A 15,306-nucleotide genomic window follows, 5' to 3' on the forward strand; every position below is an offset into this window, starting at 1 on the left:
CACCTGAGGGCCGAGGTTTCTTGAAGTTCCGGTTTATGAAGTCAAGTAATTTCAAGTTGTACAACCTGACCCTTCACCTTCTATAGAACTAACAGGGTTTAAAATACAGGACATTCCACTTGATTTTGTTGTCAATTCATCATGTCAATTTTCATTCTTTAATTTACAGAAGTCGTTGATGAAGAACTGCCACCTGATGGTAAGTTTTACAGATCATATTAGGAAGCTAAAAAAGTGGATGACTATCCAGGAATGCCAAAATATAACAGATTCCTGCAATACAACTGAAGAAGTCCAGGACAATCAAATATTTCCTTGAATACTCTATTGCAGAAGAAAATATATGAGATGTCAGCAAAATGCTTGTCACATCAGCTTAAGAAGTCATACACCCTTGCAGAACTCCCATCTTTATGAATGTGACTACTGGAGAAGTCTTCCTCCTGCTATAATGTTATGTTAAGAGAAGTTTGCCATGGATTACGACTATCATTTTTTTCCATACAAATGTTTTTATTTCAAATAAGTCTATTCCTTGAATAACTATCATTTGGTAATTGACAAAACTGTCAGTGCTCATCTCACTGTTGTAATGAATCTGAAAGGTAATGTGAATTTTGCCTTTAAGCCCACTGATATGACAAATCAACTCATGCATTTGGCTCATCTGTGGATGCGTACAGATTATTGATACATTGGAAGGATATCAAGCATTGTATCTCAGCGATACATTTAATTTTAGTTAAACAAAAAAGCAGTATGCTGTTGATATAATTATGGAAAGAACTATATTTATTTTGAAACATGAAGTACAGGCAAGTTCATACATTAAAGCTTTCTTAAGCACTAAATTTACTCATTAAATATGTCCATTAATTCATATTTGATTGCAGTTCAGAGTAAAACAAGAGGCTGTTGGTAGTACTGGTTAAGACTAGGGAACAAATACTGGTGTTTATTGCTCTCCATAGGGAAGATTTTGTCATAATTCCTGTCTTGAAGATATGACATAAAGTGAGAAGAAATCTTCCCAAAGTTAGAGGAAGTCACACCTTTGACAGCCTTCACTGGACCAGGTGTCCTAATTGGGAAAATTCCCCAATACTCCTGTCCTGGAAATAATTATACCAATTTAGTTTTTATGTTTAACCAAGTTTTATTAGCAAGATGTGTACAATATATGTTTAAAAAAACAGAGACAGATCAGGTATGCTCACAAGTTGACATCTTTGAATTATCAAACGCAAAGTGTGAGGCAAACTGAAAGATGTTGTCACATAACAGTAGCGAAGCCTGTATAGAAGGTATATTATCAAAACCTTTTAAGGTGGTTTATAACAAATGTCAGATACCCCGTCAACTAACTGGGAAAGGGTATATGAAAAAAATAAATAAATAAATAATCAGCCCAACCTACATAACGTAAAATATGGTCTTGTAGGTAATATATTACATGGTCAAGTATTTAGCAGGGATATAAAGAGAAAATAAGGAAGGAGGTGATAGGAAAGAAAAGTGAAAAAGTAGAAGGGGGAGAAGAAGACAAAAAAAGGGGGGAGGAGCCAGTGGGAGTTTATCTGGAGCGAATAAGGTTTCACTCTTTTGAAGAGATTAATGGGTCAAACTCTGAAGAGTATCTAAATTGGGACCACGCTGTCCACATAAGCTTGAAGGATTTGGTTTTATCCTTGCCCCATGCAATCATAAGTTCCAAATGGTCAATTTTATCCATTTCGCAAGCCCATTCGGCTAGCAATGGTGTTTCGACTTCTCGCCAGGGTCTTGCTATTACAGAGTGTGCAGCGGTGATGAAATGCCTTACTAAGTTTTTCCTAATTCGTTTACAGGAGCCTGGCAACATGGATAATACCGTGATCTGTGGTTTGTTGGGAATTTTATCTCCAACGAGTCGGTCAAACAGGTGTAAAATTTTATCCCAGAATGGGAAACTTTTCAGGCATGTACCCCAGATGTGGATCATGGTGCCAGGAGCCTGAAAACACTGCACCGTTTTAGATTTTCTTTTACATTCTGTGACAATAGTGAACAGGTTAGAAAGTGACAGCATATTTTTCCAGCCTGTTGTCAGCAATATTAATCCACCACCACTGTCACTATTCCTCCCCCACCCAAAAAAAAAAGGAAAAATTAATTTTGTGGAGCTCCACTAAACATGAAAGTTTTTCTGTAAGAGAGGAAACAGCAACTTCTGCTCGCAGCTATTTGACAAAATGTACTGTTCATCTTCAGGCCATATCAAAATAGCAAGCTGTCTGGCAGCTACAACTCTCTCAGCTTGTTTTCTCTGCTGATTTGTAGCTAAATACAGGGTTAATTCTTCACACTGCTTCCATATAAATCCCGAATGCTATACAAAAAAGACAAATAACACCTTGTGGGGTTGATTTACTAAAAATGGAGAGTGAAAAATCTGGTGCAGCTCTACATAGAAACCAGTTTTTTTCTTTTTTGCCAAACCTTAATTGAAAAAGCTGAAGTTGGAAGCTGATTGGCTACCATGCACATCTGCACAAGGGTTTGCACACTTAAGTTTTAGTAAATCAAACCCCATATGTTAGATAGAGCTTGAGATATGCACTATTATATCCTTTGGACAAAGGTACATAAGAACTCACTACACAGATATAAAAAACGATGACTAAAAATAGTTGTCATCCTAAATCTGCTTTTTTTGCTAAAGCATTTGTAATTTTGTTCAAGCAGCAATGTGATTTACATACTTCCCTTCTCAGAGGACATAACTGATGATTTGAATCATTGGATTTTTGCTAATTAAACATAATGTGGCTGATTTATTAAAACTGGAGAGTGCAAAATATTTTGCTGCTGTGCATGGTAGCCAATCAGCTTCTAATTTCAGCTTGTTCAATTAGACTTTGACAAAAAGACCCCATTCAGACTAGCGCGACTTGTCAGGCGACTTGCCAGCCTGACAAGTCGCGCTCGGTCGCTCGCCATTGATTAGCACAGGACCCTTTCTAATAGGAGCGACACAAGTCGCTCCGACTTAGAAAAAGGGTCCTGTACTACTATGGGGCGACCTGGGAGCGACTTGCATTGACATTCATTATGTGAAGTACATGCAAGTCGCGCCGAAGTCGCGGTGCACGACTTCACAGGTCGCCCCTCGAAGTCAGATCGCCTCAGTGTGAACCGGCTCTGAAACCTAGAAGCTAATTGGTTTCTACACCAGATCTTGGTGTAGAAATTGCTTTCTGCACCAGATCTTGCACTCTCCAGTTTTTGTAAATCAACTACATATGCTGTTCACTTAGCAAACTGAATATTCACTTTGCAAGGAATTTCTCACCTAAAGTTCCCTTAAAGTAAAAGAAAACACATACTGTATATACTTCGCCTTTCCATTCTAATTTATTTCCTTATGTTTCTTTTGAATTATTGCTTCTTATAAATACCATAAAATAGTTCCTGAGATGCACATCTACCTTCATTTTCTGTATACCTATGTCTCCAATGTTTTCTGCTCTCTCAATATCTATCTTTATAGTCACTCATTCAGATGCACTGAGCACAGAGACTACAAGTACTTAACATTATATACACAGAGGATTCATTTTAGTCTTATTTAAATCCATGTTTTATACAATATTATATGCTGTCCAGCATACAGTACCTCATTAACCTCCCTGGCGGTATGATTATGTCAGAAATTATATACCAAAAGCGGTACAATTTTTTCATGGAAATTTGGCGTTATGTATTATAGGCCTACAATTATTAGTAATTACTGACTTAAACCTGACCAAAACAAGACTCTAGTAGACATCTCAGATGTGATAAATTTGAAACACAAACGCATGAATTATAATCTAATCAATAATATAATTTTATTATATAATATATATAATAAAATTATATTATTGATTAGATTATAATTCATGTGTTATATATATATATATATATATATATGTGTGTGTATAGATATATATATATATATATATATATATATATATATATATATATATATATATATATATATATATAATATATATATATATTATAAATAATATAATATAAATAATATATAATATATGTTAATATAAATATATATATATATATAATATAAATGTGTTATGTGTCTGTGTTTTGTGCAACGTTTGAATTTCCCTCCCAGTTCCGCTCCCATGCAGCATTGCTGCTGCAGGGAACGGAACTAGGAAGTCATCACACCCACGGACGAGCGGCGGGGATCTCGGCTGGCGGTCACAGCAATGAGAGATCATCGCTGGATCGCCAGGAGAAGGTAAGAGACAGCACTGCGCGCTCTGCACATCCACCCCAAGCGTGACTCGGGGATACCGATTCTAACCTAAAAAATCCACCCCGAGTCACGCTCGGGGATACCACCAGGGAGGTTAATTATCAGTACTTACGTCCTAATGAAGGGGATCTGTGACTTCCTGAAACATAATTGCTACATCTTGTGACCTTTTGTCAAAATAAATAGATTTTTACTAAATAGAGTAGTACAAACCTGTGGCATGCACATCCTTTTATATGTAGCAGGTTTTCCAGGCCTGTGGCCTGATGTGGGTCTGCCTTTGTTACCGGTTACCTCTCCAGCCCATGTGAGCTGCAACCCTGGGTGTGAGAACTGAGACATGGACGACTCCGGCATCTTGGTTTTGTGGTTTTTATTGTAGAAAAGAAAGGGGGATGGGAGAAGGGAATGAGTGGGATACTCCGTTAGGCTAACTAGATACAACTTGGGACTTTATCCAGAAAAATGTCTGTTAAGGCTGCCTTGATGACAGCCAACACTAACCAGCGCTCACTGACGCTTAGCAAACACTGTAGCTTGATAGAAGTGCTGGACTATAAGTTCAGAAGACCCGGGACTGTGAATTGTAGAACTACTGACACTGCTGTACTGCAAAGTACTCCCCTCTGGCCTTGCACTGGCTTGAGGTAGTACGCTGTAGATTTCTGTAAAGCTGCAACTCTCAACTGTCACACTCTGTACAATTCAGGGCCCAAATGCAGGTGCCCCCTTTAAGCTTGAACTCTTCGGGGTTCACTGACTATGTACCCCCCTCTGTAACTTTAGGGTCCTCAACCTAGGAACCCCCTTTCAGCTAGCTGGCACTGGATCCCAGAAACTCTTCCGGAGTTGTCCCCTCTGACTCTGGCAGACCCCCGGGGGCAATCCGCAGTACTCACGACCTGTGTAGGCTTTCCTGGGACTGAACCCCTCTCACGCTCCGTAGGCTCTCAGCACACTGGATCCCCTCAGCTCAGCACTCTCTGGATTCTCAGGCGACCCCCCGAGACATCCACTTCCTCAGACAGGAGGAGAGACAGCCGTACTCTCCCTCCTGGGACTCTGCTCCTGCCAAAGACACCGTGTCACACACTTCCCACAAACTTATACCCACTCCCAGAATCCTTTGCAGCATAATCTGCCTTCTGGGGTAGTTACAAGCTTGGATGTGTCCCCTGATTGGGCTTCCCACACTGCCCTATGAGAAGCCTCTCACAGGAGCCAGTGGGGATACTTCTCCCCTCAGCAGGCACATCTGGAAGCCCTGACACCCTAACTAAAAAAATCACAGCCCTGCTGTTAGGCAGACAAGGCTCACTATACATTTACCTAGCACCTACTTGTAGGGTGCTACATATATACTGTTTTGACTGCTCTGCAAATCCTTGGGGATATTCTTGTCGACAATAAGCTGCCTAATTTTCACCTATTAGAGGGTTCAGAACTCCAGCAACACTTTAGAATCAAGTGCACAAGAAACATCTGAGGTCCTACATTTGGTGAAGTGGAAGGAGAGCCTGGGAGAAGTTACTATTCACGCCCGATCTATCACTGCTTAGAGCCTACCCTCTCCTACACCAAGATAAGGGCACTGAATATCTATCCCTTTACTCTGCTGATGAATTGCTGGATTGTATTTACTGTGTAGGGCCACAAAATGTATCGTTTTTGGAGCAGTGTCACTATGATAGTTTCTGCTAATTATGTGAATGGAGGTGTGCTGACAGTTCTGTGATTATGTCAGCACACCTTCATTCAGACAGCTTGCACAGTGTCACTGCTCTAGCAACTAAACAGTGTGGGGCACATGAAAATTAAATATAATACAGCAATTCAGCAACACAGTAGGATGGATTTTCAGGGCCTCAGATTCAGAGCTGTCAATGCACCTAAATGCATGCATCTTAGGGAAATTATCACATTGTCACACTTCCCCAGCAAGGTCAGATACCACTCGAAACATGCACTTCAGCACTACAGTGCACAACACATATGTCCCGTACTTTATGCAAATTGTATAAATATGGATGTACTGACAGGTAAAAGTTTTTTTTTTAACTATTGATATAAATAAGACTGGCCAGACTCCAGTGGGAATAAGATAAGTATAGGGACATGCATGTCATGCCATATATGCAAACAATATTTTAAAATTGTACTTTCATCACATCCACTAAGTTCAGTGAAAATTCCCTTGCAAAGAGAAAATTCACTTTGGAAAATGAACATGCTCAGCTGCTTTATTAAATCAACACCTTTGCGTGTTGAACAAGCATGAGAAAGTGAGCTAATGCAAGAACCTGTAAAGATGCGCCAGGATATAGGGAAACATTTGCCTGACAGTGTGACCAAATTAAGTGAATCACACTACTAACTCAACAGAATTATTATATATATATATATATATATATATATATATATATATATATATATATATATATATATATATATACTGTGCAATTAACAGTTTTTTTGGAATTCCACTTTTAAAACCTGCTTTTAAAATATTATTTTTAATCTTATTTGCAAAATTTGACAAAGATTTGTGGAGGCCACCTGCCAAAAGCTAGATACTTTTGCATGTGTGGCCCTGTTTTAATGAGAGAACCAAGACTGGGACTTTTATTGAAATTACATATTTCATACTTCTATCGTTCATTCCACTGAATTTAACCATCATTCTTGCTATTTGATTTCTAGACACAAAACCAGAGGATCGTGCTCCTGAACTAACTGGCCTGTTTCTTCAAAAACCAGACAATATATCCGTGGAAGCTGGTATGTATGGAGAAAGGAATTCAAATGAGCTGTATGTTGTAGTATATCTAAACGCTGACTGGGTGATTTTTAGTTTGCTAAGCAATGTATTTTATAAACAACTGCCATTTTGTAAAAATAAAATATAGTTTTCACCAATTTCTTCATGCTTTCTTGCATATCAATGGTGCTGATCTCATCCTGTCTCTTCAAGCCACTTCCTGTTAACCTGCATCCAGAATCAGCTGTATATAATTGCCCTGGATGGGCTTCCTGATAGAGACAAAGGTTGGAACTTAAGAAAAAGAATAAGCTTTCTCCAATCTTCCAGAAGCACATTTATGGACCTTGCTTTGTGCACTGGTCCAAATCATTTGGTGGAGTGGGGATTATTGTGTGGGGATGTTTTTCAAAGTTTGGGCTTGACCCCTTAGTTCCAGTGAAGGGAACTCCTGACTGCACACCAGTGCACACAACAAGGTCCATAAAGGCATAAATGAGCAGGTTTGGGGTGGAGGAACTCGACTGGCCTGCACGGAGTCCTAACCTCGACCTGATAGAAAACCTTTGGGATGAATTAGAGCAGAGAATGTGAGCCAGGCCTTCTCGACCAACATTAGTGCCTGACCTCACAAATGCGCTTCTGGAAGAATGGTCAAACATTCCAATAGACATACTCCTAAAGCTTGAGGACAGCCTTCCCAGAAGAGAAGCAAAGGGTGGGCCAACTCAATATTGAACCCTACAGACTAAGACTGGGATGCCATTAAAGCTCATGTGTGTGTGTAAAGGCAGATGTCCCAATACTTTTGACAATATAGTGTATTTGTCTCTTTCACCCAGCATTCTGAAATAGTGGTGGGAAGAGGGGGTGAACTGTTTGACCACGCTGCTCAAGAACTATAGCTGAGAGTTAAACATAACCAAGTGCTAAGTGCAATGGGTTCCCTGGGGGAGTTAACTAGGGTTTAAAATTATGGTGAGTGGTAGTGTGAAAGCGCCTGGTTCTAAGACACTTAATTGACCTGTCGCCCCTTTAAAATTGTATAATACAATTTAACACATAACCAAAAAATAAAGATGAGCGCTGGTACTAGTGTAAAACAATAAGTGATAAGTGGGATATATAGTGATTACCAATAGTGTTCATAAATTCATATAAATGAGTGAAGTGCACTAATGTACAATATTGTGCTTAATATTATGGTATTACTTCTTCTTTAAGGCTGTAAACTTTTCAGGGGAAGGACTGATATGAATGTTGTATCTTCTGTAAAACAATGTATAATATTCTGCCACTACATAATTGCAGAAAATAATTAAAACTGTTAGTATAAATGCATTGGTTCAGCTTGTAATTAAATAGTTTAAGCCTATAAAATGCCAGATAACATTTTACCCTAAAATAAAGAATGGAATTATTTATGAAAATCATTTTTCTTATAGGTAAAGATGTCTTTCTAAGTGCTAGTGTTGATGCCAGCCAGCTGGCCGCGAAGCCAACAATTAAGTGGTTTAAAGGCAAATGGCTTGAACTGGGAAGCAAAAGTGGAACCCGCTTTCAATTTAAGGAAACTGTTGAGAAAGAGAAGAAGGTAATGACAAATGTAACATTTAAATTATGGTCAAACCAAATTTAATTTGCTATCTTTTTTAAAATGCTGTGCTAACCATGAAATCACATTAATGGACTTTCCCTAATGAAGACCACATACGCTGTTAGATATTTTAGTTCAAGATACCTTTTCCATCCTGCTCCTTCTAATTTTATCTTTGCTGCAACAAACATAGATTTGACCATCCTAATATTATAAAGAAATGTAAAAAAACTTTGTTCAAACAAACATTTTTTAATGAAATTGTATGGCCAGATTTAATCTTTAGTTCCTCTTTTGGATCTGATATTTAGTTGCCTTTCGTCTTACATGTAAAAAAGTAAGTATGCCCCTGAAAAATGTACTTTTTCAATATATTTGAACAGGCAAACATTAGAACTTTATTTCAACAGTGCCTAAAGATGAGAATGTGATTACAAATGACACATAAAATTGTTATGGTGTATTCATTCACATAATCGAAATAAATGACAATGCAGATTTGTCACATGGCAAAAATAAGTATACCCCTATAATAACCACTTCTTATCCATGTCATTGGAATCAGGTGTTCCCGATTAGGTGCTGCTAATTAGAACCACCCTAGAAAGTTTGCAGGTTGAAGCTGTCTTTTCAAAACATAAACATCCAAAGTCTGGTGGTCTAGTTCTTTGCTATTGACATGTGTGGTGTTATTCCAAGATCAACAGAGCTCTTTAAGGATCTCAGAAAGAAGATTATGGATTGGATGCCCATGAATCTAGCAAGGGATTTAAAAAGATTAAGAGTTATAAAAATCAAACTTTCCACTCTAGGGAAAAATAAAAGTGGAGTTCCACCCAAATGTGGAACATCGCTCATTTGCTTCCTCCCCCCCCTCCGGTGCCACATTTGGCACCTTTCAGGGGGGAGGGGGGAACGGGTACTTGTTTTTGACAGGTACCCTTCCCCAAATCGTGGAAACGGCACCGTGGCGAAGTGTGGCCCCCTCCTCCTACCCTCTGCCGCCGAGCCAATCCAAATGCACAGTCGCTCCGCGCATGCGCAGTAGGGACCCGCCCGTGAAGCTGCAAGGTTTTACTGCTGGATTCCCTTATCGGTGATGGTGGCGGCAGCACCCGACAGCCGATGGAAACATCGGCTGCGGTGCCGACATCGCTGGACTCCAGGACAGGTAAGTGTCCTAATATTAAAAGTCAGCAGCTACAGTATGTGTAGCTGCTAACTTTAAATTTTTGGAGGGGGGGGGGTGAAACTCTGCTTTAACTACAATTTGGTACAAGCTGAAAACAGCATTTTAGGAGAAGTTCTTCATACCAACTGTAAAACACGGAGGTGGAAATGGTTATGGTTCAGGGTTTGGACAGCTTACAGTTATGTAGTATTCTATGATTTCTGTCATATCAAAGTATACTAGATGTGTGGAAATGAGCTAAACATACAATACCTGGGTTCAGTTTGAGGCAGGTTCAACAAACATTACTAAAGTAATGGCCAGATCACAGGTACAAATAAAGGCAGGAAAGCTTAAAAAAGAGTTGGTAAGCTGCAATATAATAAATGTTTGCTTTTGGGTTTAATACCACTTTAATACTATGTGTCCTATTCCTGCAGTGCTGTTGTGGGGTCACATGATATTTTCCTGCTCATCTTCAAGGAAAGATCTTTGGGAGGGGCTTCTATTACTCTGCAAATTTATGCTCTCTACAGTGTGACTATGTGTCTGGCCAGCCCTGATTGGTTCTGTGCCAGTGACATGACTAAAAAAAAAAAAGTTTGAGAAGCAATTCAAATTAGATTATAAATATTAAATAACAGTTTTATAGCTCCCTTTAAATTTTTATTGAACATCAAATGTGTATTTTTTTGCATTAATATGGTGTAGGCGGAGTCAGATGATTGACATTAGCTTTCACTTTGTTCAGATGGTATCTCCAAGGTTCTTTTTTACTTTACATGTATTTTCAAATACATTTGATTTATTACTGATTTATATTAAAACTAAGTGTTTTTGTGAGTTTCTTAGTGAATGTAGTCAGTCAGCATACTACAGTTAGGTCCATATATATTTGGCTCTGTATGCCACCAGAATAAAATTAAAATAAAACAATCCAAATGAATTTAGGGGTTGAACATAAATATCAAGTACAAATTTTAGGAACTGCAAACATTTTCATACACAGTCCCCCCATTTGCAGGGGTTCAAATGTAATTGGACAAACGAATATAATCATAAAAAAATGTTCATTTTTAATATTTTGCTGAGAATCCTTTACTGGCAATGACTGCCTGAAGTCTGGAACCCAAGGACAATACCAAAGACTGGGTTTCCTCCTTTCTGATGCTTTGCAAGGCTATAACTGCAGCTGTCTTCAGTTGTTCTTTGTTTGTGGGTCTTTCTGCCTTTAGTTTTGCCTTCAGCAAGTGAAATGCATGCTTGATTACGTTGAGATCAGGTGATTGACTCAGCCATTGCAGAATAGTCCACTTCTTTTCCTTCAAGAGCTCCTAGGTTGCTTTTGCAGTGTGTTTTGGATCATTGTCCATCTGTACTGTGAAGCACTGTCCAATCAGCTTTGCTGCATTTGGCTGAATCTGGGCTATATTTCTAAACACTGCAGAATTTATCCGGCTGCTTCTGTCTTCTGTCATATCATCAATAAACACCAATGACCCAGTGCCATTGGAAGCCATGCATGCCCATGCATCACACTGCCTGCACCATCTTTTACAGATGATGTTGTGTGCTTTGTATCATGAGCTGTTCCAAACCTTCTCCACACTTTTTTCTTCCCGTCATTCTGGTACAGATTAATCTTAGTTTCATCCGTCCAAAGAATGCTTTTCCAGAACTGGTCTGGCTTTTTTAGATGTTTTTTTGGCAAAGTCTAATCTGGCTTTTCTATTCTTCAGGCTTATGAATGGTTTACACCTTGTGGTGAACCCCCTGTATTTGCTCTCATGGATTCTTCTCTTGATTGTAGACTTTAACAATGCTGCGCCCACCTCCCGGAGAGTGTCCTTCACTTGTATGGATGTTGTGACTGTGTTTTTCTTTACCATAGAGAGGATCCTGCGATCATCCACCACTGTTGTCTTCCGTGGATGTCCAGGCCTTTTTATGTTGCTGAGCTCACCAGTGCGTTCTTCTTTCCTCATAATGTACCAAACTGTTGATTTGGCCACTCCTAATGTTGCTGCTATTTCTCTGATGGATTGGTTTCGTTTTTGAAGCCTTACTATGGCCTGTTTCTCTTGCATGGACAGCTTCTTTGAACGCACGATGTAGATTCACAGCAATAGATTCCAAATGCAAATACCACACTTAGAATCAACTCCAGAACTTTTTACCTGCTTAGTTGATGGAGAAATAACAAAAGAGTAGCCAACACCTGTCCATGAAACAGCTTTTGATTCAATTGTCCAATTACTTTTGGTCCCTTAAAAAAGGGGGATGGCTATTCTTAAGAGCTGTAATTCCTAAACCCTTCCTCCGATTTGGAGGTACATACCCTCAAATTAAACCTGAGAGTGTGCACTGTCAGCCCATATACATTATCTAACTATAGCTTAAATATGTTTTGGTAAATATGTGAAAAAATCTAAAATTGTGCCTGTGTCCAAATATATATGGTCCTAACTGTATATCCTGTCCCATAGTGTTTAGCAAAAGGAAGACATGGAGGAGGAGGGAGGGAGCGGAGTGTAATTTACCACTGTGTATAGGCCCACATGTGTGACTCTATAGTCATGCAAGGCTGCACAGATAAGAAAGATAAGGAATTGAAGAGCTTAGAAGGGAACTGAAATTGAGCATGCTCAGTAGAGGACACTAGTATGTCCACACAATTACAACCGACAGTGGGAACACAGAGAATATGAGAGGGACATCTGAAGGCAGGATCAACCAGCCAAAATTCACTCTACAAAAAACAAATGCTTTAGTGGCTTTGCGAGTTTTAATACTCTGATATATAGCATGAGAGTTTTTTATAGTCTTCACTTAATGACACTTTAATGAGAAAATACATGCAAAAAATACATACCAGACCCTTATCCTTGATGAGGATTTTATATGGACATCAACAGGAACCCCCCCACTGGTCCTCCCAATATTCATCCCTCCCCCAATATTCATACCCTTTGGGTCTGGTAGGAATTTTATGGTGGAATACCACACAAAAAAAATGTGAAAAGCTGGGGTTCTCATAATCCATATCTGACCCCCCAGGGAAGAGGCGTATGTGCATACACCCCCCCCCCCAAACTATACAAGGCCACATGCCCTCAACATTGGGGGTACCTTTTCTTAAAATAAATAAATATATGAGTACGGTGTGTATCAATGGATAAATAAATAAATAAATAAATATCAGAGTGCTACTTCTTTACCAGTGATATCAATAAATAAATTATATAAATCCAGTGTTGGTCTTCAATCTGATTCATAAACAGTAAAACACATATATATTGTGCTCAAAATAAAGTGCTACATGCAATTTTCTATTAAAACGGTGCTAGAAAAGATGTCTGTGAATAGTTCAATTGTAATCCTTCAAATATAAATATTTAAATGAAATAGTCCAAAAGAAAAAATTATATAGAGTACATCCAAAATAGCTTGTGTGAATACGTTCCTCGCTTATATCCGTGCTTCACTCATGCAATTAAGTGACTATGATCTCCTTCACCTTGTGTGTCACCTCTGAGTGCTCTAGCCTCTCACCTTATAGGCAAGATCAATTTGCCTTTGGTATCTATCCAAGCTCAACGATAGACTCAATTTCTCTCAATCCAGGTCCTTTCTTACTTAGTGGAGCTGCTTTCTTGGATCCCTCTAAATGTTTGTCTTGATCGTTTTTTGTACTATCCTCTTTGTCCGATCTTTGTTCGTCCCAGGTAATTTGAGTTCCTGTCAGGAACTCAAATTACCTGGGACGAACAAAGATCGGACAAAGAGGATAGTACAAAAAACGATCAAGACAAACATTTAGAGGGATCCAAGAAAGCAGCTCCACTAAGTAAGAAAGGACCTGGATTGAGAGAAATTGAGTCTATCGTTGAGCTTGGATAGATACCAAAGGCAAATTGATCTTGCCTATAAGGTGAGAGGCTAGAGCACTCAGAGGTGACACACAAGGTGAAGGAGATCATAGTCACTTAATTGCATGAGTGAAGCACGGATATAAGCGAGGAACGTATTCACACAAGCTATTTTGGATGTACTCTATATAATTTTTTCTTTTGGACTATTTCATTTAAATATTTATATTTGAAGGATTACAATTGAACTATTCACAGACATCTTTTCTAGCACCGTTTTAATAGAAAATTGCATGTAGCACTTTATTTTGAGCACAATATATATGTGTTTTATTGTTTATGAATCAGATTGAAGACCAACACTGGATTTATATAATTTATTTATTGATATCACTGGTAAAGAAGTAGCACTCTGATATTTATTTATTTATTTATTTATCCATTGATACACACCGTACTCATATATTTATTTATTTTAAGAAAACCTTGATATTGACTGATTTGATTAATACACCTGCACTTTCATCACCTAATTATTTAAAAACATAAATATTATATTTATCACGCGGAGCACCTTTAAAGCAAGAATTGTACACATCACTGCCACCAACCCAAATAGAGATCCATTAGAGCCAATCCCTGAAGCGCACCACTACCCTTTGAATTATATCATTTACTGCTTTAGTATCAGTCCCAGTGGCGCTGCAGCAGGGAGTCTCTGGCCACCTCAGACAGCGCAGGGATCACACACACCCCCTGATTGGGGGTACCTTGCCAGCCTTTGCCGACTGGCAAAATACCTTGTTCCCATACTAATGAAGTAATGAAGTCCAGGGCCTCTTCCCCACAACCCTGGCCAGTGGTTGTGGGAGTCTGTGGGCTTAATGGAATCTGGAAGCCCCCTTTAGCAATAAAGGGTCCCCCAGAATGAGTAAGGGGAACATAGAACTCCTATTCATTCTTACAAAAAAGTGAAGAGTAGATAAACACACTTACACAGTTTATAGCAAGACGTTTATAATGAAGAAGTAAAAGTACCCTGCTGTAAATCTATTGTTAACCACATAATCCATCTGAGAGACCACCAACACAATCTGCTTCTGACTCTCCTGACCTTGTGGCCATATTTGCTCAGTGACATCAGTGTTATCCCTGCCCCTTGGGTACATGGTTGGGGATTCAAATTAATTGGGCCTTGAGACATCACTGGTTGTTAAGGACATGGCAGGTGCCAGCAATCACTGCTTCCTTAACAACCATTGACAGAAAGCTATCATATATAGTAGCTTAAGAAAAATGCTACTATATATGATATTCAGCTCCTGCAAAAAAAAAAAAAAAAAAAAGCAAAAATTCTGGTGTTTGAAAGAATGGCCAAAAGGCAAAGTTCAGACCTAAACGGAAGCTCATTCCTATTGATGAGACTGTGAAGCCATCTGTCCAAAAGTTGCAGATGAACCAAAAATGGATTTTTCAGCAAAATAACAAAATAATGATCCAAAGCACACTAGCCAATTCACCTAGGAATGGCTCAAAAATTAGAAACTGGGGCTGAATAAATTATTGAAAAGGCAAATGTAGCTCTATCCATGGAGCAGCCACTTGGTA

General features: G+C 38.8%; 1 protein-coding gene across 1 annotated transcript in view; it reads left to right on the forward strand.

The window, feature by feature from the left end:
- LOC309568083 (myosin-binding protein C, fast-type-like) overlaps positions 1-15,306 on the forward strand; it is a 184,826-nt gene that overhangs the window by 41,561 nt on the left and 127,959 nt on the right. The window contains exons 3-5 of the mRNA XM_082273656.1: positions 170-199; positions 7,004-7,081; positions 8,507-8,655. Coding sequence (XP_082129782.1) covers positions 170-199; positions 7,004-7,081; positions 8,507-8,655 — 257 coding nt within the window. The remainder of the gene's footprint in view (positions 1-169; positions 200-7,003; positions 7,082-8,506; positions 8,656-15,306) is intronic.

This window comes from Pelophylax lessonae (assembly GCF_965119305.1).
Source record: "Pelophylax lessonae genome assembly, chromosome: 12".
Lineage (NCBI taxonomy): Eukaryota > Metazoa > Chordata > Amphibia > Anura > Ranidae > Pelophylax > Pelophylax lessonae.